Below are 21,259 nucleotides of genomic sequence, written 5' to 3' on the forward strand. Positions count from 1 at the left end.
CCCCACGGCATTTGACAGAGAAACGAGGAGACGTTAATGGAGAAATTTCACTCACAGCCTGAACACGTGTCACTTTAAAGTATGCAGCAGCAGCAGCAGCTCAGCTCCAGCAACTCTGTTTGCAGCGTCCACAACCGACAACCGTTATGTAGAAAAAAATAAAATATTGTAGTAAGTAAACGACAGCGTTCCACAGAGAGATTTAAAAAAAAACCCCAACATTCGCGAAAGCGATAGAAGAATCCAGTAGCCTCTTTCTTTCTCTTCCACCGACTCTACCTTCTCCGCTTCTCTGCTCTGCTCTCTCTCTCTCTCTCAATCTCGCCGTCGCCGTCGCCGGTTCTACCGCCGCTTTAAACCTGTCGAAAGTGCACTGTCCCTTGCCCTTTGTGTAAGTCTCTTTCAAAAATTGGCTCTCTCTCTCTCTCTCTCTTTGTTATTCTTTGTGCATGGGTTCTTGTATATATATTTTCTTTATTTTGCAGCTCAGGTGTTTGATGATTTGCTTCTTTGATCTTTTCCTCTTTTTGGCTTCTGGGTTCTGTAGAAATTGCCTTTTCTGTGAGTTTGATTAGTATTTATTTATTTTTTAGTTTTCAAATCATGCTAGTTTGTTGCGAATTAATTGAATGGAACTTTTTGATGCTAAAACCATCTGAGAATTTTATCATGTGATTGATGACTGAACTCAAATAGGCTTGCTATTGCTATTGGAATGTAATGTCATATTAGTGCTGATGATTCTGAAAGTGAATAGAGGGTTAGAGGCTTAGCATTTTGTTTCATTGAATGCTGTTAGAGGAAGTTTAGCAAATAAATTTTGCTTAAATGCCCTTTAATTAGTGGCTGTTCCAGTTTATTAGTATGAAGATGTTTTGGTTTTGGAGGATTCATTATCTTCATTGGCAACAGTTAGTCTTGTCATTCTGGGGTATGAGAGTAACACAATATGTGCACGGCAGAGTGGATGGTTTTTTTTTTTTCCTGTAATCCCTTGGTTCAGTGTTGGGTAGATCCAATATATGTTATATTTGACCTTTAATTTTTTTTTTAATAGGTGAATTTATTCACAATTAATCTTTTAAGGTGAGCCATGTACGTAACCAAGGGGATTGATCAATTTGAACAAACAGTTTCAAATGCCAGCTAAAGAACTAGGGGTAGGACTTCTGAAGTGTGGAATGATTTTGAAATATTACCTTTACATGATGATGGCCATTGAAGAGTCAAGTGTAGAAAATGTACTAACGTTTGTGGCAGATAGTGAGAATGGGACTAGTAATTTACAGAGTCATGTTTAGAAATGTCACCAAGATATTGGTACTGTCCTGGTTTTGGGCTTTTCCTTCTAGTACTTTAATTTAAAGTTTTGGTCTTTCTATTTTGTCTGTGTTATAGTATTTTTGACACCTTGAAGTTTTTTGGAAGGAGCTTGATTATGTCAAGCAGCTGTGAATAGAACTGTGGTGATTGAGGATGTTGGCATTGCTGTTTGCTGCTTTATTTTGACTAGAATGCTTTGCTTGGTTCTGTGCTAGTTATGTTCTGTTTTGTGTTATTAAAGCATATGCTTTTGTCCAAAATTTTTGTCTTTAGGTCCTGAAAATCCCCATGCTTGGTGCTGATTCCTTACAACTCTAGATGACAATTTCTAAATTCTGTTTTTCTGTTTCACTGCTTAGTGCTCATTCCAAGAAACCCTTGATGCTGATTCTAAGGTTCTATTTCTTTGCAATTTTCTCTCTCTTTTTTTTTTTTTTTTTCAACCCTTGGAGCTGATTGTCCTAGATCAAAGTGCTAGGCTTTTTTGTATCCATGTGCTTAGTGGCCTGGTGCCCCTCTATGGCTCTATGTTTGTCGTATTACTTCTGTTTCTGTTTTGACTTGCATGCGGGAGAGGCAATTAGATAGGTCCCCATTTTTGTTATTTATTGTGTATAATAAGCGTTTATACTTGTCTACTTGTTGCTTCAGCTGTTGCTACTCTCTTGGGCCAATGCCACCAAAAACTACCACCACCATGATATATAATGGTGGTCCTTGGGCCTAGAAAAATTACCTTTTGTAGTGATAACTATCAGGTTTTTACTTGCTGCATAAGGTGTCACTACTGTGATCCAAAGTGGTCTGGGAAATTTTTTTTGGCATTTAAGCAAAGCATACCAAAGCTCGCCAAACTTTAAAATTGAGTCCTTTCTATGAAGTTAATGCATGAATGCCCTTTCTAGAGTTTGCTGGTGGATTTCTTTAGGTTAGATTTTGTTCAACCAACTATCTGGTGAAGAAAAGGAACAGATGAACATTATATCTGGCTAAAATACCATCTAATAATATGCAATCATGCCAGTTATTTAATTATATGTAATATACTGGCCTAGAAGGTCGGTTGAGGGCATGTCTATTTCTATTAACTAAAAAAAAGTGAATAGCCTTAGGAATAGTGTTTTTGGTTTGGTCAAGTTTTAGTATTTTAGTGAGTCTAAACAGTGCGTTTCATTTTCATCTTAAGAGACAAACACAGGTCCACAAGCACAACACTGAGAGAGAGAGAGAGAGAGAGAGAGAGAGAGAGAGAGAGGACTTCTCTGCATAGCAGAGAGTGGGTGAGTCAGTAAGGGAACAACATAGTTGATGAGGGGTGAAAGAGGATGGAAATGACAAGTTTGGGCGTCTTCATGGTTTTGTATGGTAGGTCAAGAGAAGTCAGGCAGAAACAGATCAAAAGGTGAGATAGAAAAAAAAAAATCTAAGATTTAGAGGAAGTGTAATTCAGGTATTTATGTGTTAGAATTATTATTTGGGTTTTTAGATTTTGATTTGCCATATTTTTTCATGGAAAATCAAATAATCTAGACTTTTAATCAACAAAAGCGCACTCTCTGTTTCCATTTGAGAGAGAGAGGACTTCTCTGCATAGCAGAGAGTGGGTGAGTCAGTAAGGGAACAACATAGTCGATGAGGGGTGAAAGAGGATGGAAATGACAAGTATGGGCATCTTCATGGTTTTGTATGGTCAGGTCAAGAGAAGTCAGGCAGAAACAGATCAAAAGGTGAGATAGAAAAAAAAATCGAAGATTTAGAGGAAGTGTAATTCAGGTATTTATGTGTTAGAATTATTATTTGGGTTTTTGGATTTTGATTTGCCATATTTTTTCATGGAAAATCAAATAATATAGACTTTTAATCAACAAAAGCACACTCTCTGTTTCCATTTGGGTAAAAAAACCCAGCATTTGGGGGAGCAAAAAAAGCCTTTAAAACCCAGCCACACTTACTCTATCAAAACTCACCTTTTCACAAAGGCAAAAGGCCGAGTTTTCAGCGAGAAACTCAGCAATGTCCACAATTATCAACTCAAATATATTGAGTTCTGATATAAACCCAAAGATATTGAATTCTAATATGAATGTAGAAATTTGACGCATGAGAATATGTTTGTACAGAAAAAATTTGATGCAATATTTGAAACTCATGTCTATGCTTATGAAATTATAGGTTTTCTTGTCTTCACTTAATTTGAGTAGTTGGTTAGAGATTCAAGTATAGTAAATTATGTGGGTGATAAATTATGTCTGATATAGTGTTTTTATTGAGTTTACTAGATGAGTTTATGAGTTTATGCTGAGGTCATTGTATTATTGCAGAATTTGAGCCGCAAAAATACCTAAAGGTGCAATTCGCTTAGGGGTGGTCAAGGTAACTTTTTCATAGATATCTTTTGATAAATTTCACTTTTGATGATGGAAGAAATATTATTAAGAATTATACCATATGCATATCCATTCATAAATTTTGTTTAGTTTGTTTCCACCCTATTTTGGTTTCAGAGTTTTGCAACTAAGAATTTGGCACAATAACTTTTGGATTAAGAATTTATAAATTGAATTTAATAGGCTAACCACCTAATAAAGCTTAAACTGTATGCCAGTAATTCAGCTATCATAGTGCAATAAGAAGTTACTCCTTGATGCAATGACTTTAGCATGTATTATAAATAACTTTAATGTTGTTACGCCTGCTAGCTGTTCCCTTTGTACAGTTTCATGTATTATAAATAAGGGTTGGATATAAAGATCAATTATATTTTTGCCACGATCAAGGAAAGAAATATTATTTCTTTGTATGCATTTGCAGGCTGCTTTCTTTGGGCATGTGTTCATGTATCATAAATAATAATGATTTGAGTGTAGATACTAATTCAAATTTTGTACTTGCAGGCTTTTCCTTTAAAAGACTTTTATATTGAATTAATTAGTGTAGATATAAATGCTAGAGCTTGGTTAGGGCTTTGAATGATAAATTCTGAGTTAAAATAAATTTTTTTTACATGGTTAATCTTAGTTTGTTAAGTTTAGATATTCGAAGCTGTTGTATTGCGTTTGTTGTTGTTGTTGTAGTTTTCACTTTCATTGTCCTTGGATATACTCATTTTGTTATCTTGTTCTTTTTTATTCCTTTTCTTGCTTAAAAGGGCGTTCATCAAAAACTAAGCTAAACATTGTAGCTAGACGCATCAATTGTAAAATAAAGAAGAAAGTATAACAAAATTTTTATTGTGAATGGTTGAAGACTTGTAGGTATTTGATGAAGGGCATCAATTGTAGCATATGGCATCATTTGTTTCAAAATTTTAATTTAGTTGCTTATTGTTGGAAACTTGGAAGATAATGTTTGTTATTATTCTTAGAACTTATTAGCCTTTAGTAAATAAGTTCTAACTATTAGAAATCATAGTAATATAGATATTCATTGGTTCAATAGCTATTTTAAGTTTGCGTGCAATCAAAATTGTTATATTAATGAGATTAGCATTTTATGAAATATATTTTTTAGTACTTGGTTTTATGCTTCTTCAAATAAAAGATCTATTTTAATTTTTTTCACTAAAGGGGTTGCACGTGCCTTCTAAACTAGTAATGGAAAATAAGTCTAAAAATGCAGAAACTATACTAAACCAAAATCAGGAAAAAGAGAACTAAATGGATAACAATGATTCATTTATTTCCTCAATAACAGTGATCTTAATAAACAAATTGTAACATACATGAAAAGAAAAGGGAAAAAAAAAATGCCTTATTGATCTACCCATTAGGAAAAGGAAAAAAAATGCTATTCGTCACTAATCAAGTGTTATTGTTTGGGGATATTTTGGTAATTTTTGACATTTTAGTGTTTTTTGGGTAATTTTGGACATTCTAGGGGCATATTGGTAATTTTGGAGGTCAAGAGGGTATTCGGGCCATTTTGGTAGTTCTAGAGGTATTTGGGTTAGGTTAAATGGGTGCATTACTAAATTAAATGGGCTTGGTGGGTAATGGGTATTTAATTTATATATAAACGGTTATAAATGAGTAATTATGTACTGACCCATTTATAATCCAACCCAAAACCCGCCCGTTTGCCACCACTAGGATAGCAAAGCTTCTTTTTCAGGTAAATACAAAATTTTACTCTTTTGTTGGGTTAAGATAGCTTGACCTCGGTTAATTAATTCAATTATCCAAATTGATTAATTAGGTTCAATTGCATGCAAATCATGGAAGCACCAACAAATCATCAAAAATGCTAAATGCAGCAGAAAATAAATTGACACGGTGATTTGTTGACAAATGGTGAAAATCTCACAAGGCAAAAACCCTACCAAGTGATTTTAAGGTTACCACTTCCAAAAATCCACTAATCAACAATCAAGCAGTTACAAGTATAACGAATCTTACCAACTATCCAGCCATCCAGGCCTATCCCAAAATATCTACCTATAGTTGAACCTTCGCTCCAATACCCAATTGGACTTGATCTTGTAGTAGTCATTTTTCCCTTGATGCACAAATCTCCAATTTGTAACTAACTCTTTGCACGGATCCTAGTACGTGACTAACTCCAGTAACTTGAATGGTTGTTGGCTACAAAATTCTTCACTTCATCAACAATGAAAATCAAGAAAGCACTTGGTTACAAAATCCAACGGCGTACAAAACACAGTAGCTTTTTACAAAGAAAAATAAGACTCTTGGTCTCTGTATCTGTATCAATATATGACGATTTTTAAATTAAGCCTTATATATGCTTAGGGTTGTAAGAAAAGAAACCCTACACATAAGCTTGGGCTAGATTTCAAATTTGGAAATTTTGATATTGTAATTCTTGATAGATTGAGCTAGTGTCGAGCTATCTATTGAGCTTCGAATTAAGTCTCAATAGTGGTGTCGAGCTATCTGTCAATAATTAATGAGCATCTTTTCTTCACTTGTTTCTTAGACCAGTCTTCATGTTTTTAATACTTGACTTAAACAACATGTTTCTTGAAGCACTAAACCCATCTTAGATCTACCCAATTACAAGTAAAGTGCATTTTGTCAAAAGATTAGCCAATTACAAAAAATATGATCCTAACATCTTTCGTTGTTTGCTTGTTGAGGAATTGGTTTTATTTACTAGCTTTAGGCTTTGTTTGGTTACTGAGATAATTTAGGAAATGAAGAATATATTCTCTTCTTGAGTTACTTGTATTTGTTTTTAAGAATAGAGTGTTCACCAACGTGAACACGATATACTTTTTATGCAATAAATCTTTGATTACCTATATATAAAAAAGGAAATGAAGAATATAGAGTTTGTTTTGAGTTTCCCACTTTCCTTGCTGTTCAATTTTTACACATTGACCACTGCACACCCTTGGTGCGGTGGTCACTTCACCAGTATAAATGCTTGTGGGGTAAGGGCTGGGGTTAAGTTTTCAGGAGAAAGTTTCACACACATATACGCTTAGATTAGGCTAGAGTAAAAATTCTATCTTGTATAACCAAAAAAAAAATTTACACATTGAATATTTGGACTTAATAATTTAGCTAAAAAATTGAGCACGGCCATGTTTATTTCATATCTTTGAAGAAATGCATGGTTTATAATTTAAATTCCCGGAGACATAAATCAATTTAAATATGGAAGGATGTTTACAAAAATTGTATATTTATTTTATAGCTGAATTTTCAATGATTTTATTTATGTCTGCAAGAACTTTGGATACAAGTGATACAATGTGATAGATAAGCAAAATAGATTTCATTTATGCAATCTGGGATTGTTTGAGTTGTATCTAACATTACATTCACCATGCTTATGTTGTTAAGTACTTTCTGAATGCAAATATGTATTAGTAATTGCAGTGGCAGGTACATTTTCCCTCTCAATTGATCTCATATTTTTTGTGATCTTAGTTCAGTATTTGTGATTTTTTCCCCTTTTGTGGCCACTACTTAAATATATTTCATTTTGTTGAATTAGTGTGTGTTTTGTCTGAATGTGATCTTTAGCACAAACTGATTATAAACCATGGTTGATATGCTTTCATTGTGATTTGCTTAAACTATATGCGGTATGCTTCCTGCTCATGAGTTTTTACTTGTATTTTATTTTTGTGTGTGTGTGTTTGATTCTTTATTTGATTCTGAAATTTAGTACATTGCACCTAGACTTTGGGGTTTTAGTTGTATCATTTGGAACAGATCCTTATTTATATCATTTGTGATTCATAGGGACATCAATCCAGAAGAAGAAATAACTAGTAGCAACCTGTACAAAGAACTAAGAAATCCGTGAGCCGGAGACCATGGCTGGAGTTCCCGAATCCGACCTTGCATTCTCAGACATATTCTCCCAAAAGAACTCGAGGCTCCCAGATGACACCGTTTTCTATGCCATATTCCCTGACTTAACTCTAAATTCCAATCCCACCCCTACCTCTGAACCTTCACTCTCCTCCTCTCTCCAATCCCTCCACCTCCAAATCCTCCAAACCCTATCTCCCTTCACAACTGACTACCTATGGCAGCATGAGTCCTTCACTCTCTCTCTCTCTTCCCTCCCTAAACCCTCATGCCTCTGCTCCTCCCATCTTCCTCACCTCCATGGCAAGCTCCGCTTTGGTGACAATCTTGATGACGAGTGGTTCACTGTCTTCCTCCTCTTCAAAATCTCTACCACCTTCCCTTCCCTCTCTATTCGAGTATGGGACACTGATGGTGAGTTTCTCCTCATCGAAGCCGCTTTCCACCTCCCACGCTGGCTGAACCCTGAGAACAGTCTCAACCGCGTCTTCATTCGCCAAGGTCATATCCATGTAGTACCCAAAGACCGCCTTTCGAGCCCTAACTTATCCGATTCGTTGAGATTCATCATCAATCACAATGAGGAATCGCGAGCATCAGAGTCGATTCAGTCTGCAGTGAAGAAACGGATATTAGATTATCCCGAGAGAGCTCAAAGGAATATGCATCAAGTTAGGGTTAGGGTTCCGGTGTCGGTGGCACAAGTATTGAAACACGAGCCTTGCTTGATTTCATTGGCGGTGGAGAGTTTCTATGATCGAGACATCGATTCCATGAAGTACGCAGCAAAAATGGAAAAGTTCTTACCTAAAGGGAGAGAGGAAGAGTTGGTTTGTGTGGCAGTGAAGATGTCAAGGGCAATGTATGCACAATTGGTTCAACAGGCCTTTCAGGCGCCGAAGAATTATCCAATGCCAAATAGGAGTGATAAAGTGGCATATGGAGAGGCCGAATTGGGACTGAAAATCACATGCGGGTTAGAGATGATGTACCAGCTAAGAAAGCGAGAGGGTTTGGAAGGGAAGGGACGCACTTGGGAGGCCTATAAGGAGAGTTTGGAGAGGAGTGGATACTTTCAAGGACTGCTTCCAGGGTCTAAAGAGTACCAGAGGTTAATGCACAATGCTGAAGAGTATTACCGGAACAGTTCTTTGTTTTTGAGGACCAGGTATATGATTGTCATCAAGATATATTCAAAATCATAATGCTTCACTTACATAATTAGTGATTTCAAATATTCTGCACATGTTTCACTGTTTTTTATGTGGACCAATACATAGGAGTGATAAATATTTTCTCTTTCATCAAATTGTTCACTGTAAGGTTTTTATTTTTACCATTAGTGACTATTGCAAATGTATAAATTTTTGTCACAGTGAAATGTTGAGTGCTCCAGTGAAACGAATCGATGAGATTCTTGCTTTACCACATTCACCTGATGAATTTAGTGGTCAGGAAGTTCCTCCTTCTGATGATGATTCCTGGCTTTACAATGGAGAGGACGAGTTAAACTCTGCACTTCTTGAGAGACAAAAGGAGATGGACCTCTATAATTCAAAACATAAAAAGAAACAGAATGGCCAGGACGATACGGGTCCTTCGTCCAGTTCTAATGTTGATGAGGTTGGTCTTGGTGATATAGCTAAGACCATGCAGGATTTTGTCCATAAGGTGTCAAGCTACAAGGGAGCTGAGGTTCCTGAAAACAGGTTAGTGTACCTTTGTATGTGTGCGTGTATTTATGTGTTATACCTTTGTATTCATCTCATTCATTCATAAATTTATTCGCACATTTTACATTTTAGTTCTCATAAATGTGCACGCTGATGTGCATACATTTTCATAGGCATCCTGGCTGTTTTATTTTTGTTGGGTGGTGGGGGAGGAGGAATAGTTGTAAATATAAAAGATTCAGCCATGGGTGCATAATTCAACTCCTTTCCTTTCTTTACTGTATGCACACATGAATTCAGGTTAAATAACACTAACTAATCTGCATATCAATTAGTTAGCTGTGATTTATTCATTCTTCTAGCTAATCTCGTAGCTTTTGACATGGTTATTTTCCCTATTTTCACACTGGAGCCTCTGCCAATTTTAATTTTCGGTTTGAAGCCCATGCAATTCCTTGTATGCTCAAGCTCAACCTCGCTGATGTGGTTTTGAGTGAGCTGATCTGGGTTCTTTTTTGTCTTCCCACTGTCCTAAGTTGAACATTCTTGAGTTAGGAAACATTACTGTACACTTTTTGTGTTGAATGAAATATTTGGAGTAGGTTCTAGTTAGCTTAACTAGTAAAGTGTCTTGTCATCAAATAGAGACTTGAGTTTGAATCTGGCCTAATTACAAAAGAAACTAATCGGAGTCTTGGCTTAATGATAAAGAGAAATCACTATAGAGCGGATGTCATAAAGTCCAATTCTGTGGTTTTATTTTTATTTTTTATTTTTAAATAAAAAGAGTGAAATATTTGAAGGATAGAGACTTCAATTTTACCAGTTGAATTTAAATGTGTTTTGTTAACTGTCTCTTGAAGGAACCTAAAAGAAGTGGACCTTGATGTTGACCGTTTCATTAAAGACATGGAGTCAGTAATGAAGCGTCAAGGTTTTGAAGATGTGGGCAGTAATGTTGATATAGAAGATGGTTCATCATCGGACTTTGATTTGGGTAAGTCATACATAATCTTTATTCACTAGACAAATTTTTGTTGTATAAATTGTTTATATTAATGATTTTCATGATAGCCAGGAAAACTTTTTTCGTCTCTCTTTGTTTGTCAGTTCTTTATGATTTACTCATATACATTATTTTTACAATAATTCTCTTCTGAAGAACATAATTTTTTTTTTTTTTTTTAATAATATTTGTTACTTGGCTTATTGAATCTGCTTGACCTCTCTTTTCACCCCTTCTTCTTTGTGTGCGTGTCTATGTTTTGGATTATGTGCCAATTACATAAAGTGAATAAATGTAACAAATCCTAGACATTAATTGATTAGGCCTTAGGCCCAACTAATAGCAGGCTCCATCCATAAGGCCATTGGTTGGACCGTCTTTTTTTTGCATCTATGTAATTGGAGGCATTTATCTTGTGTCGGCACCATGGAACTCTCATAATGCGTAGTAATAGATGGAGGGTAAGGTCATGGATTCAAAACTTGTTGGGTGCTTATGTAACTTGACAACAAAAGAAAATATTTGTTGAAAATTTGCTCACCATAAGTGACTGATGCCTCTAATCTAGTATGCAAACATAAGCTAAGTTTTTTACTCAACATTTGAGCAGGTCATTAAATTCTGAAAGGTTCACATTTCATTTCGGTTTTGTTGGGGGGTGCTTATGAATACATTGATGATATTTATAGATGAGTCTGAAGATGAGAGTGATATAGCGGTCACATTGCATTTCTGTTTTGTTGGGGTGTGCTTATGATTACATTGATGATATTTATAGATGAGTCTGAAGATGAGAGTGATATAGCGGAACCTTCTGAGGATAATGAGGAAGAAAAAGATACTTTCATGCATTCCTATTCTGATGCTATGAATGAAGAGTTGAAGCCCACCAGCATTGCAAAAAGTTTTGTTCGTGCTAATGAGCAAGCAACAAAGAAGGATGAGGTACATTTCTCATTCTTGCTATGAAGAGAGTATACTACTGAGTTTTTTTCAATCATAAATAGTCTTTCTACCTTTTCAAACTGTTTTCATGGCCTATTTGGGAGAAAAATATAATACCTTTTTTTTGGAAGGTCCTTTGTGTGTTAAGAATATTGTATTGATTTTGATCTGGGCAGTTTTCTTTTCCTGGTAATTTACTTTCCTGTGGCCAAGATGTTGTGGAAATAATTTAGAATCTAATTATTTCCATCAATTGGTTGTACATGAACCAATAAATTCAACTTGTTTAATTATTGGTTGAAGCAAAAACATTTCTATAATTTCTGTAATAAGTGTCCGGTTTGCTTAGATATGCACTATTCTATTTATGCTTGCATGTGAGATTCCCTTCTTGTTCTTATTTCAATTTGTGTTCTGCTCAAATGATGAATTTGATTTAATGTTAATGCATGCAGGGAACATCAAATGCCACAGAAGATATGGATGAGGATTTCACTCCTGTGGATGTAGATGTGAACCTTGTAAAGAGCTTTCTTGATTCCTTTTCTTCCCAACAAGGGCTTCCCGGACCTGCTTCCAACTTGCTTGGGCTCATGGGTGTACAGCTCCCACATGATGACAAGAAGAAGGGCAAATGATTCTATGTGGATGGATCCTTTCTAGTTTTGTATCTATACTATCTACAAGGTCGGCCAAGATAGTTTAAGGCCTTAGGTGAAAATTTTATAGGGGACTTTTTATATTTCACTTAAATAAATTTAGTTTATGTTTTTATTATATATTTTTATTTCAATTTATTATTAATTCTTACTTATTATATAGGTTTTACAAACTGAAATATCACTAATAAAAAAAAAGTTATTCAAATATTTATTTATTATATTGTTTAAGTGACACTGATCATATTCATGTCATATCAATTTGTAAGTTTTTGTCGTAAAATTTGTATTAGTTTTAGCATTTTTCATTCACTTAATGGTGACTAGGTTGTATTTAAAATGCTAAATTTACTACAAATTTGACTACAAAAAGCTTACAAACTAATGTGACAGTGATGTGAGATTTCAACAACAAAATCAATTGAGTGTTGAATTACTAGCACATCAATTTATAGGGCCCATGTGTGTGTTTGCCTAGCACTGAAATTTGCGATTTGTCTTTTTTTGGGGTCCCACGACACTGTTTATGGATCACCAAACTTAGTAAAACGCAGATTTCTAGGTAAATTTGGCTCTTACAACACTATTTACACATTTAAAAATTATTTTGCTACAGTATTTTTAGTAATAAGCGGTATCCAAATAGACCCATAATCAAACTAGTAATATATTAGCATAACTCTAATATTTTAGGGCTTCTTAATAGTGGGAAAAAAAAAGGTACACATAACTCACATTTTTTATTTTTTCCTTAATTACCCAAAAAAAAAAAAAAAAAAAAAACTTACAGCCACCATACTTGGGGGCCTTTTATGTTAGGGGGCCTTAGGCTATGGCCTAGGCCAAGGGTCAGCCCTGATTATCTATTGTTGAATATAGTTTATGATTATATATGCTTTAGCAAATTACACCCGTAAAGTTTGGCGGCATTTGAATTTTACACCCTGAAATTTTAGAATTTAGATTTCATCTAAAATTTAGAAGTGTTTGGATTTTACACCCTAACGTTTTAAAATTTGGATTTTATCCTCTAAATTTTAGGGGTTTTTGGATTTTACTCCTTAAAGTTTGGAAGTGTTTGGATTTTATACCCTAAAGTTTCAAAATTTATGGGTGTAAAATTCAAACACTTCCAAACTTTAGGGGGTAAAATCTAAATTCTGAAATGTCAGGGTGTAAAATCCAAATATCCTAAACTTCAGGCGGTGAAATTCAAATTTTGAAACTTTAGGATGTTAAATCCAAATACTCCTAAACTTTAAGAGTGCAATTTACAATTTACTTTAGTTGTTTTGTATGCATCAAGGCTTGTACATGACTATTTGGTAAGAGTATAAAAAATTTTTACCACGCCAATGGCCCTTGACTATTGGCTCCTTTTACCTTGTGGTGGATAAACCTTTGGGGATTGATCCCTACAGAATTTTCTTATATGTAAAGTATTTTTTAGATATTCATTGATTTAGTTGATTAAAGTAATGGTTTTATTAACAAATGCTCTAAGCACATAGGCTTAAGAATTATAAATACATAATTATGAGTTGTAAATACATATTCTTAAAAGAAAAATACACTCGCCAATAATTCATTATTGATTTTTGTTTGAAATAAAAAGATAGGAGTTTGAAATAATTTATTAATTTATTGAAAATTTATTATTCTTATTTTTGAAATGCAAAATTAATATCACTGTATATGGGTTCATATGATACATGTCAAATTATCAATTAGTGTAATAGCTGATAACTTATAATAATTGATAGAGTAAAAAAAAAAAAAAAAAAGACTATTCATCCCTCCGTGTGTTACAGTTTGTACAGTGGGTGAGTGGTGGGGTGTTTGGTAAAGTAGTTTAAGAATTATTGTTTATATTTTCTTGAAATATTTGTAAATGAAAAAGTATGTAATATTATTTAAAATGTGAAAATGTGAGTTTGAGAGGGATGACAAACAGGCCAGAATATTGTCTTGCGGAAGTTAGTTAGATTGTTAGTGTGCGGAGCCGTGGGCCACGTGGCTGTGTGCGCTGCTATGTGCAGTGAGTTGTCAGCTTAGCTGTGCGTGTAGTGTTTAGTGGTGTGAACCATGTTTTTGTCAGCCGTGCAGTGTACCGATTAAAGAAATTTGAAATATTGAGTAAAAGCCTGTTTGGTTGATCATCTCATACACATTTTTGAATATTTTAAATAACATTTTACACATTTTCATATACATTTTTACTCACATTTATGTTAAAAATATCTAAATAACATTACTTAAACTCCTTTGTCAAACACCCCCAGATTTTACTCTCATTTCATGTTCATGTCAGCTGTGTAGTGTTTACTCTCATTTCATGTCTTCCATTTCAGAGAGAGAGAGAGAGAGAGAGAGGTTACCTCAGATGAAGCTCAAGCCTCAAAGCTGTTATGCCCACACACAGCACACCGTCCACCATTGTGAAACTATTGCAAAGAATGAAAGAAAGCTTATAAAAAAAGATCAAGATAAGGAAAGGTGAGAACATAGATGGAGAGACAATGAGATGACAGATTTTTTCTTTTGTTTTTTGTCTTTGGTTTTAGAAATTTATAATTTCCATTTTAACATATTTCAAGATATTTCCGTTGTATTATTAATGTATGGTATTAATTTCAAGATATTTCGAGTTCAAGCCCAACTAGACTTCCTAAATGGGAAATTTGATTAGTTTCCATTTTCTTTAATCCTATTTGGGCCAAAAATTTCACCATGCATTCTTATCTGGGCTGGGTTTAGATATATGTAAAAGATAGGGCCAGAATTTGGTTTATGTATATATTAATCGAAACAGGACGATGGAAAAGCTAGGCGATTTTGGCCCATTAGCATTGATTTTTAAAATATTTAGGCCCGAAATACTGTTTGGGAAATATATAGCAATATACCACTTTTTTAGGTACTCGAGCTTGCCAAGTTCGAGTACCATGTTTTTTTAATCCACTATCGAGCCATATTCAAGGAGTCCTATAGTGGCGTTTTTAAGCCCTATAGTGACATTTTCGGGCCCTATAGCGGCGTTTTTAAGCCCCCATACCAGGTTAAGGGGCCCTATAGTGACGTTTTCGGGCCCTATAGCGGCGTTTTCCTGCAAAATTTTTTTTATAAGTCTGGAAACAGGTTCAAGGGGCCCTATAGTGGCGTTTTTAATCCCTATAGTGACGTTTTTGGGCCCTATAGCGGCGTTTTCCTGCAAAATTTTTTTATAAGTCCCCATAACAGGTTCAAGGGCCCTATAGTGGCGTTTTTTGGCCCGAAAACGTCATTATAGGGTTTAAAAACGCCACTATAGGGATCCTTGAATATGGGGCGATAGTGGATTAAAAAAACATGGTACTCGAGCTTGCCAAGCTCGAGTACCTAAAAAAGTGGTATATTGCTATATATTTCCCAAACAGTGTTTCGGGCCTAAATATTTTAAAAATCAATGCTAATGGACCAAAATCGCCGAAAAGCTATGTAAATTATATTCACTTTTTCAGTAATACTTATTATGTTGTTGCATGGTAAATTTAGGGAACATAATAATTTGCAGAATTTGTTGTCCCTGCTATATACTAGTTTACACTTTGGGAAAATTTTTTGACACACTCGTTTGGCAGTATTTATCATTTGGATTTTTTAGGCTACGTTTGTTTTGGTGTAAAACCATTTCAGGAAATGATTTTATACCTTATCGCGTGTTTGGTTGCGCATGGAAAATAAAATTTTCCGGAAAACAATTTTAGTTGACCATGTGTTTTATGGCTTTTACCTAGAAAATATTTTACACTTCAATTTTCACTACAAATGATTTTCGGACTTAGACGCGCAAAGAGAGAGAGAGAGAGAGAGAGAGAGAGAGAGAGAGAGAGAGAGAGAGAGAGAGAGAGAGAAAGAGCACGAAGAGAGACTAGAGAGAGTGAGATCGGGCTCGCGCCATCGAGCTCAGACCACCGCCCCAAGCCCAGACGCGCCGGTGAGATCTAGCCGCGAGATTGCGCCATAGAGCTCGCGCAGCGAGATCGCGCTGGGGAGATCGTCCCGCCGAGATCGCACCGTGAGATCACACCCCTCTAGATCGCACCGTGAGATCGTCCCACCGCCCTCTAAATCGAACTCTTTTCGTCTCAATCTCAGCGCCGCCTGAAGCTTGCTGTCGTTGGACCGATCTCGTCGCCCATGACCCACCCACGACTGAACTCTCTCTTTCTCAATCTACCTCTCCCTTTCCCTTGATTTGCGATCACTCTCTCTTCCTCCTCCCTCTCTCAGTTTGACCGAATGGTTTTGTGTATTGAGAATGGTTTTGTTTTGATTTTTGTTTCTTTAAAAGTTTACATATTACAATTTTCTATTATAAAATTTGTTTGGTACCTGAGAAAATTGGTGAGAAAAATATGAGAAACTAGTAGGAAAATAGCATTTTCAGAATACAACCAAACACATGAAAACATTTTCTAGTACAATTTTCATAATGCAGCCAAACACTTGAAAATATTTTCCTTTCCCAAAAATATTTTACACCTGAAAATATTTTACACTTGGAAAATATTTTACACCCAACCAAACGCAGCCTTAATTTCTAAGAATTCTCAGTTCTGGTAATGTTTCAGAAATTGAAGGATGCTGGGAGACAATATGAAAGGATCACAATGGGATCCTGAGAACTCGTACATGATTGACTTTAGCAATTTCTAGAAATTTCTTAACTAGAACAATGTCCACTTTATGGAGTACTCAAATTGTGGTTAAACAAAATCAGATTGGGAGTTTTTCTTAATTCTTTTGGAGGTCATCTCAATGGTTAATGCTTCTTGCTTCTTTTCTTGAGGGCTTTGCTCATAGGGTCGTTGGCTTGCAAACTTCTCCATTGTTTAGGTGATTAAATTTGCAAAATGTCGTGAACCATAGTTTGTGTTATTTTACAATGCAGGTTCAAAGTGGGTGCAAGAGCATAAGAAGAAATTGAGAGTATGTAAAAATCATTTTATAAGTAGAAATTGACAATGGCCCTGGTTAGTGGTGGGTATATTTGAGTTTGGTGTTCAAGTTTGATGTGGATTGTTCTAGAGGGTTTATATAATGATTGAACAAAAACGTTCCTAGAATGCCTTTAGTAATGCTTTTGTTATATTTAATCTGTGGTTTGGGCATGACTGCTTCTTGAGTTGCTCGTTTATATGTTAACTTCTTTTTCTCTTCTCCACACATGCACATCAAAAAAATTAAAATTAAAATTAAAAACCTATGCCAGGAGGACAACATTTCCACTAGTTTTGCCAATCGATAGATGAAATCTCAGTTGTTTTTTTTTTTTGGTCTCTATCGAGAAAATAGTAAGATACTTCACTTTAAAGTGGGCCGTACCCTTTTTTTTTTTTTTTTTAAAGCCAGCACACATTTTGCGTAGTCATCACTCACTCCCATAGACCACAACTTCTTCTAGACTTCTTCCACCAATCAAATCCAAATGGGTTCCACAAAATAATGGAGAATCCAACGGCTCTAGCAATTTTACTGGCATTTCGGAATTTAGTGTACTTCTTATTCTTCTCTCTTTTACATCACAGTCCAAGTACGCACCCATTGGTCAAAGCCGAAACAGTATTTCCCCAGATAATAATAAACCAAAACAAATAGAGAGTCTGTCTCTTTTTAGATTGAAAACTGATCAGATAGCCACGATAAAAAAAAAAAAAAGAGAGAGAGAAAATGGCTTCGTCAACGATAGAGTTGTTGAAGGAGGAGCTTCCAGTGAATCAAGAATCTCTGGTTTTGTCTGAGGAAGTCAAGACTGGCCTCGTCCTTGTCGATATCGTTAATGGCTTTTGCACCGTCGGCTCTGGCAATTTGGTAATTTACAGGCTTTGATTTCAATCATGACAACAACAATACAGTCAAGTCAGTCCCAAACATCACATGATACCTCGTTCTTAATTTCATTAACAACCCTTTTTTGAGTTCGCTTTGTCTTGTCGAGATGTTCAATATCATCAGAAAACTAATACTACATGCGTTGTATAGATATTCTTGTCGTTTTCGGGTGTTTTTTTTTTAGTTTATGTTATTGTTTCTTGCGGTTTTAATTTCAATCGGCCTTTTCTGTTGGAAAATTACAATTCCTATAGTTTGGTTTTTTTTTTTTTTTTTAAAGAAAAAAGAAAAAGAAAAAGAAAGAACTCTTTTTTTACCCCAAGAAGACAGTAAAAAGAATAAGATGAAGAACAATCTTTACTTTTACTGTCCATTTATATATTTTTCCTGTGTTTCTATCTATGGTGGGATGGTTTTACATTCTTAATATTTGACTTGGTACTCGTAGGATGTATTATGCAAATATAATTGTATGGAATTGAATTTTTTTATAGGCTCCAACACAACCTGATGAACAAATTTCTGGGATGGTGGATGAGTCTGTGAAACTTGCCAGAGTTTTCTGTGAGAAGAAATGGCCTATTTTTGCTTTCCTTGATTCTCATCACCCAGATATTCCTGAACCTCCATATCCACCTCATTGTATAGCCGGAACAAATGAGTCCAAACTGGTTCCTGGTACTTGATTTTCTCTCTCTTTTTTTCTCATCCCTATCATTATCTATTATACTTTTCCTGTTGTAGCTGAACATATTTGCATTGCCTTGAACGGTTTACGAATTTCCTTACTCATTTTGCTTTCTTACTATAATCTGCAGCCCTGCAATGGTTAGAGAATGAACCAAATGCAACACTTAGATGCAAAGATTGCATTGATGGGTTTCTCGGTTCAATTGAAAAAGATGGCTCCAATTTGTTTATAGATTGGGTGAGAAATAACCAGATAAAAAAGGTAGGCTTTTCCCGTTCCCACAAAAAGATCATCTGCTTTGATTGAATAGTTTGAATGATTATTAAAGGGAATTTGTGGTGTGTATATGAGCTGTAATACTTTCAATTAATAGTGCGACGATCAAACTAATTTTGTAACTTTTCTTGTTTGTTGAGATTTTGGTGGTAGGGATATGCACCGATGTATGTGTGCTGGATTTTGTGTGTTCAACATTGTCTGCAAGAAATCGGGGTTTACTTGTTCCTTTGGAGGATGTGATTGTGTATTCAAATGGATGTGCCACTTTTGATCTTCCGATTCATGTTGCCAATACAATGAAGGATGCTATTGCTCATCCACAGGTAGTTTGACTTATATAATTCTCTTTTGGCTTGCAGTAAACTTTTGAGTTTCTTTTAAATCCTTATAACCATTCAAATTTGAATGCGGAGGACCTAGTTACTTGGATCTCAGAGTAAATGTTTGCTGTTAGGCCTAGGAATTTCTGTATGTTTAGTAAAGCACTTACATAAAAAGACAATCTGATCTATATATTCAATGAGGAAGGAAATAATAGTTTTATAAAGAAACAAGTTGCTGCATGACATATATTTTATTCACAGCTGGTCCCAAGCCAAAAAAAGAATGGGGATTGCAGTAGATTGATGCCCAACATATAATTTAGTCACTTTATTATAAATGAATCACTACAAATACAAGTTGGGACATTCCCTAATATATTTGACCGACCTTGATTAGTTTGTAGAGGATCCATAGCCTATCTCAATGTTTTGGGACTAAGGCGTGGTTGTCTTTATTGTTGTTATGTACAACTATTTCTGAATCTATGTGTATTGTTATCTTTCTTTTCATTGCTTAGATATAGAATGCAAACAGGAGCTTGAAATTCTCCAAACTATAATAATGGTTATCTTGGTCTGTAAGTAAACTATCCAATAAATGATAGTTAAACCATGCAGTTTGATGCAATTGATGAAGTTAAACCTGGATATTATCATGCCTGAGTTGTTGAACCTTCTTTGCAATTGATCATATTCTTGTTGCTTAGCCACCAAACAGGGGAAAAAAAAGATGGTTATATTGATGTTATTGTTTTGAGATTCTACATACAACCTTTGCAACACTAGTAAACTAAATTACAAGTGCTGGAGAGCTGTTCAGATAAGCTTGCATCAAGGGTTGGCATCAAGTTCTCTCCCTACCTCCGTGTTTACTCTATGGTTTAGGTTGCAGAATATTTTCAGAAAAATGCGGTTCCTTTGATACAAGTAGCTTTATTTTTGTTCTGTTGGTGAGACTTATAGTAGGGCTATTTCTAGGCACAACCATGAGGAGATGCTATAGATCAAAATATTCTTGAACACAACATAATATTAGCTGTTAGAATAATTGTAAAAATTGGTTTCTTTGGATTGCTAGTCAGAAAAAGATAGATTTTGATGGAGATGACTACTATGGACCCGCCTGAAGTGTTGTAGTGGTTAGAAGAACATGTGATTTAAAGAATTATTTCAAAATAGTCGTTTCTTCCTTTTGTGGTTGAACTTTGCAATCTCTTGTTCAGTCTGGGTAACAGTAATGTAGAGGTGCATAATTTCGAGTGATTTAGATTCAATTGTCAGTTTCAAAACTTAAACCTGACCTGCTTATGTATTTTATGAGATCCTTCTTGATTGTCGTTTTGTTTGTCATGGCAGGAGCTCATGCATCACATAGGGCTTTACATTGCCAAGGGAAGGGGAGCCAAGGTGGTATCAGAAGTATCATTTGGTGCATGAGAGAGTCATGATGTTGACATGAAATTGTATAGATCTAAGGGTTTGTTTGGATATCGTTTATTACTAAAAACTTATTGCTGAAAGTATTGTAGCAAAATAATTTTTAAATGTGTGAATAATGCTATGAGACCTAAATTTACCTAGAAATCTGCATTTTGCTAAGTTTGGTTGTCCATGAACAATGCCATGGGACCCCAAAAAAATGCAAAACACAGCTGAAATATAATTTCAGTGCTAGGCAAGCATATACTAAGGTTTTCATTTGGAATGATTTCCAACAATATTTCCTTAATAATTAACATTAAACTAAATAGAAAATTCCTCTCAAAAATAGCATTTGGTGAAGTCGTCAATTCCTCAATGCATGTAAATCGTTATTTTTAACTTTGTGGCCTTAAACAAGTGGGGGAAAAATCGAACTATTATTTCCTACTCATTTTTGGCAATTAGTTAGTGCATGATGCATCGCCTCTAGTGACAGCTTTATTTCCTACTCATTTTACTTTAAAAAAAATCTAAGTATCTATAAATAGATTAGTGACGACTCATATCCTGTTAATTTTAGTATTTTACTACAAAAGAAACAATATCCTTCACTCAATTTTATCATATATATCCAAAAAAAAAAATCAAGAAATATATACTTAATTTGATCAAATAAGAAAAAGCTTGATTTGAGCTTCTTCATGATTTTTTTTTCCCTCTTTTGGCTTAGGTGTATTTCTTATGTTATAAAAGAAATGGTATGTTGCATGTACTCGTATA

At 35.0% G+C, this 21,259-nt stretch overlaps 2 protein-coding genes across 4 annotated transcripts; both read left to right on the plus strand.

The window, feature by feature from the left end:
* On the plus strand, positions 1 to 12,048 carry LOC126733062 (protein ecdysoneless homolog). Of its 3 annotated transcripts, XM_050436182.1 has the most exons (8): positions 1 to 391; positions 1,597 to 1,718; positions 3,645 to 3,696; positions 7,536 to 8,775; positions 8,984 to 9,316; positions 10,144 to 10,277; positions 11,065 to 11,231; positions 11,687 to 12,048. In XM_050436182.1, the coding sequence occupies exons 4-8, from the start codon at positions 7,610 to 7,612 to the stop codon at positions 11,867 to 11,869; spliced, it is 1,983 nt and encodes a 660-aa protein (XP_050292139.1). In that variant the 5' UTR covers positions 1 to 391; positions 1,597 to 1,718; positions 3,645 to 3,696; positions 7,536 to 7,609; the 3' UTR covers positions 11,870 to 12,048. The 3 variants fall into 3 exon arrangements, with proteins under 3 accessions (XP_050292139.1, XP_050292138.1, XP_050292140.1); XM_050436181.1 differs by lacking the exon at positions 1,597 to 1,718; XM_050436183.1 differs by lacking the exons at positions 1,597 to 1,718; positions 3,645 to 3,696.
* Positions 12,049 to 17,456: 5,408 nt separating this feature from the next.
* LOC126733063 (nicotinamidase 1) lies at positions 17,457 to 20,641 on the plus strand. Its single transcript, XM_050436184.1, has 5 exons — positions 17,457 to 17,743; positions 18,259 to 18,442; positions 18,583 to 18,716; positions 18,872 to 19,057; positions 20,414 to 20,641. Exons 1-5 carry the CDS (start codon positions 17,603 to 17,605, stop codon positions 20,492 to 20,494), a joined length of 726 nt encoding a protein of 241 aa, XP_050292141.1. The 5' UTR covers positions 17,457 to 17,602; the 3' UTR covers positions 20,495 to 20,641.
* The last annotated feature ends 618 nt before the right edge of the window (positions 20,642 to 21,259 follow it).

This window comes from Quercus robur, chromosome 6, assembly GCF_932294415.1.
Source record: "Quercus robur chromosome 6, dhQueRobu3.1, whole genome shotgun sequence".
In the NCBI taxonomy this organism is placed as follows: Eukaryota; Viridiplantae; Streptophyta; class Magnoliopsida; order Fagales; family Fagaceae; genus Quercus; species Quercus robur.

Excerpts from the sequence above, each read along its gene's own strand:
- LOC126733062 (XM_050436182.1), top strand. The coding sequence starts at position 7,610 with ATGGCTGGAGTTCCCGAATCCGACCTTGCATTCTCAGACATATTCTCC. Across the intron at positions 8,776-8,983 it reads TCTTTGTTTTTGAGGACCAG|TGAAATGTTGAGTGCTCCAG; the intron begins GTATATGATTGT and ends TTTTTGTCACAG. Across the intron at positions 9,317-10,143 it reads GCTGAGGTTCCTGAAAACAG|GAACCTAAAAGAAGTGGACC; the intron begins GTTAGTGTACCT and ends TGTCTCTTGAAG.
- LOC126733063 (XM_050436184.1), top strand. The coding sequence starts at position 17,603 with ATGGCTTCGTCAACGATAGAGTTGTTGAAGGAGGAGCTTCCAGTGAAT. Across the intron at positions 18,443-18,582 it reads TGAGTCCAAACTGGTTCCTG|CCCTGCAATGGTTAGAGAAT; the intron begins GTACTTGATTTT and ends TATAATCTGCAG. Across the intron at positions 19,058-20,413 it reads ATGCTATTGCTCATCCACAG|GAGCTCATGCATCACATAGG; the intron begins GTAGTTTGACTT and ends TTGTCATGGCAG.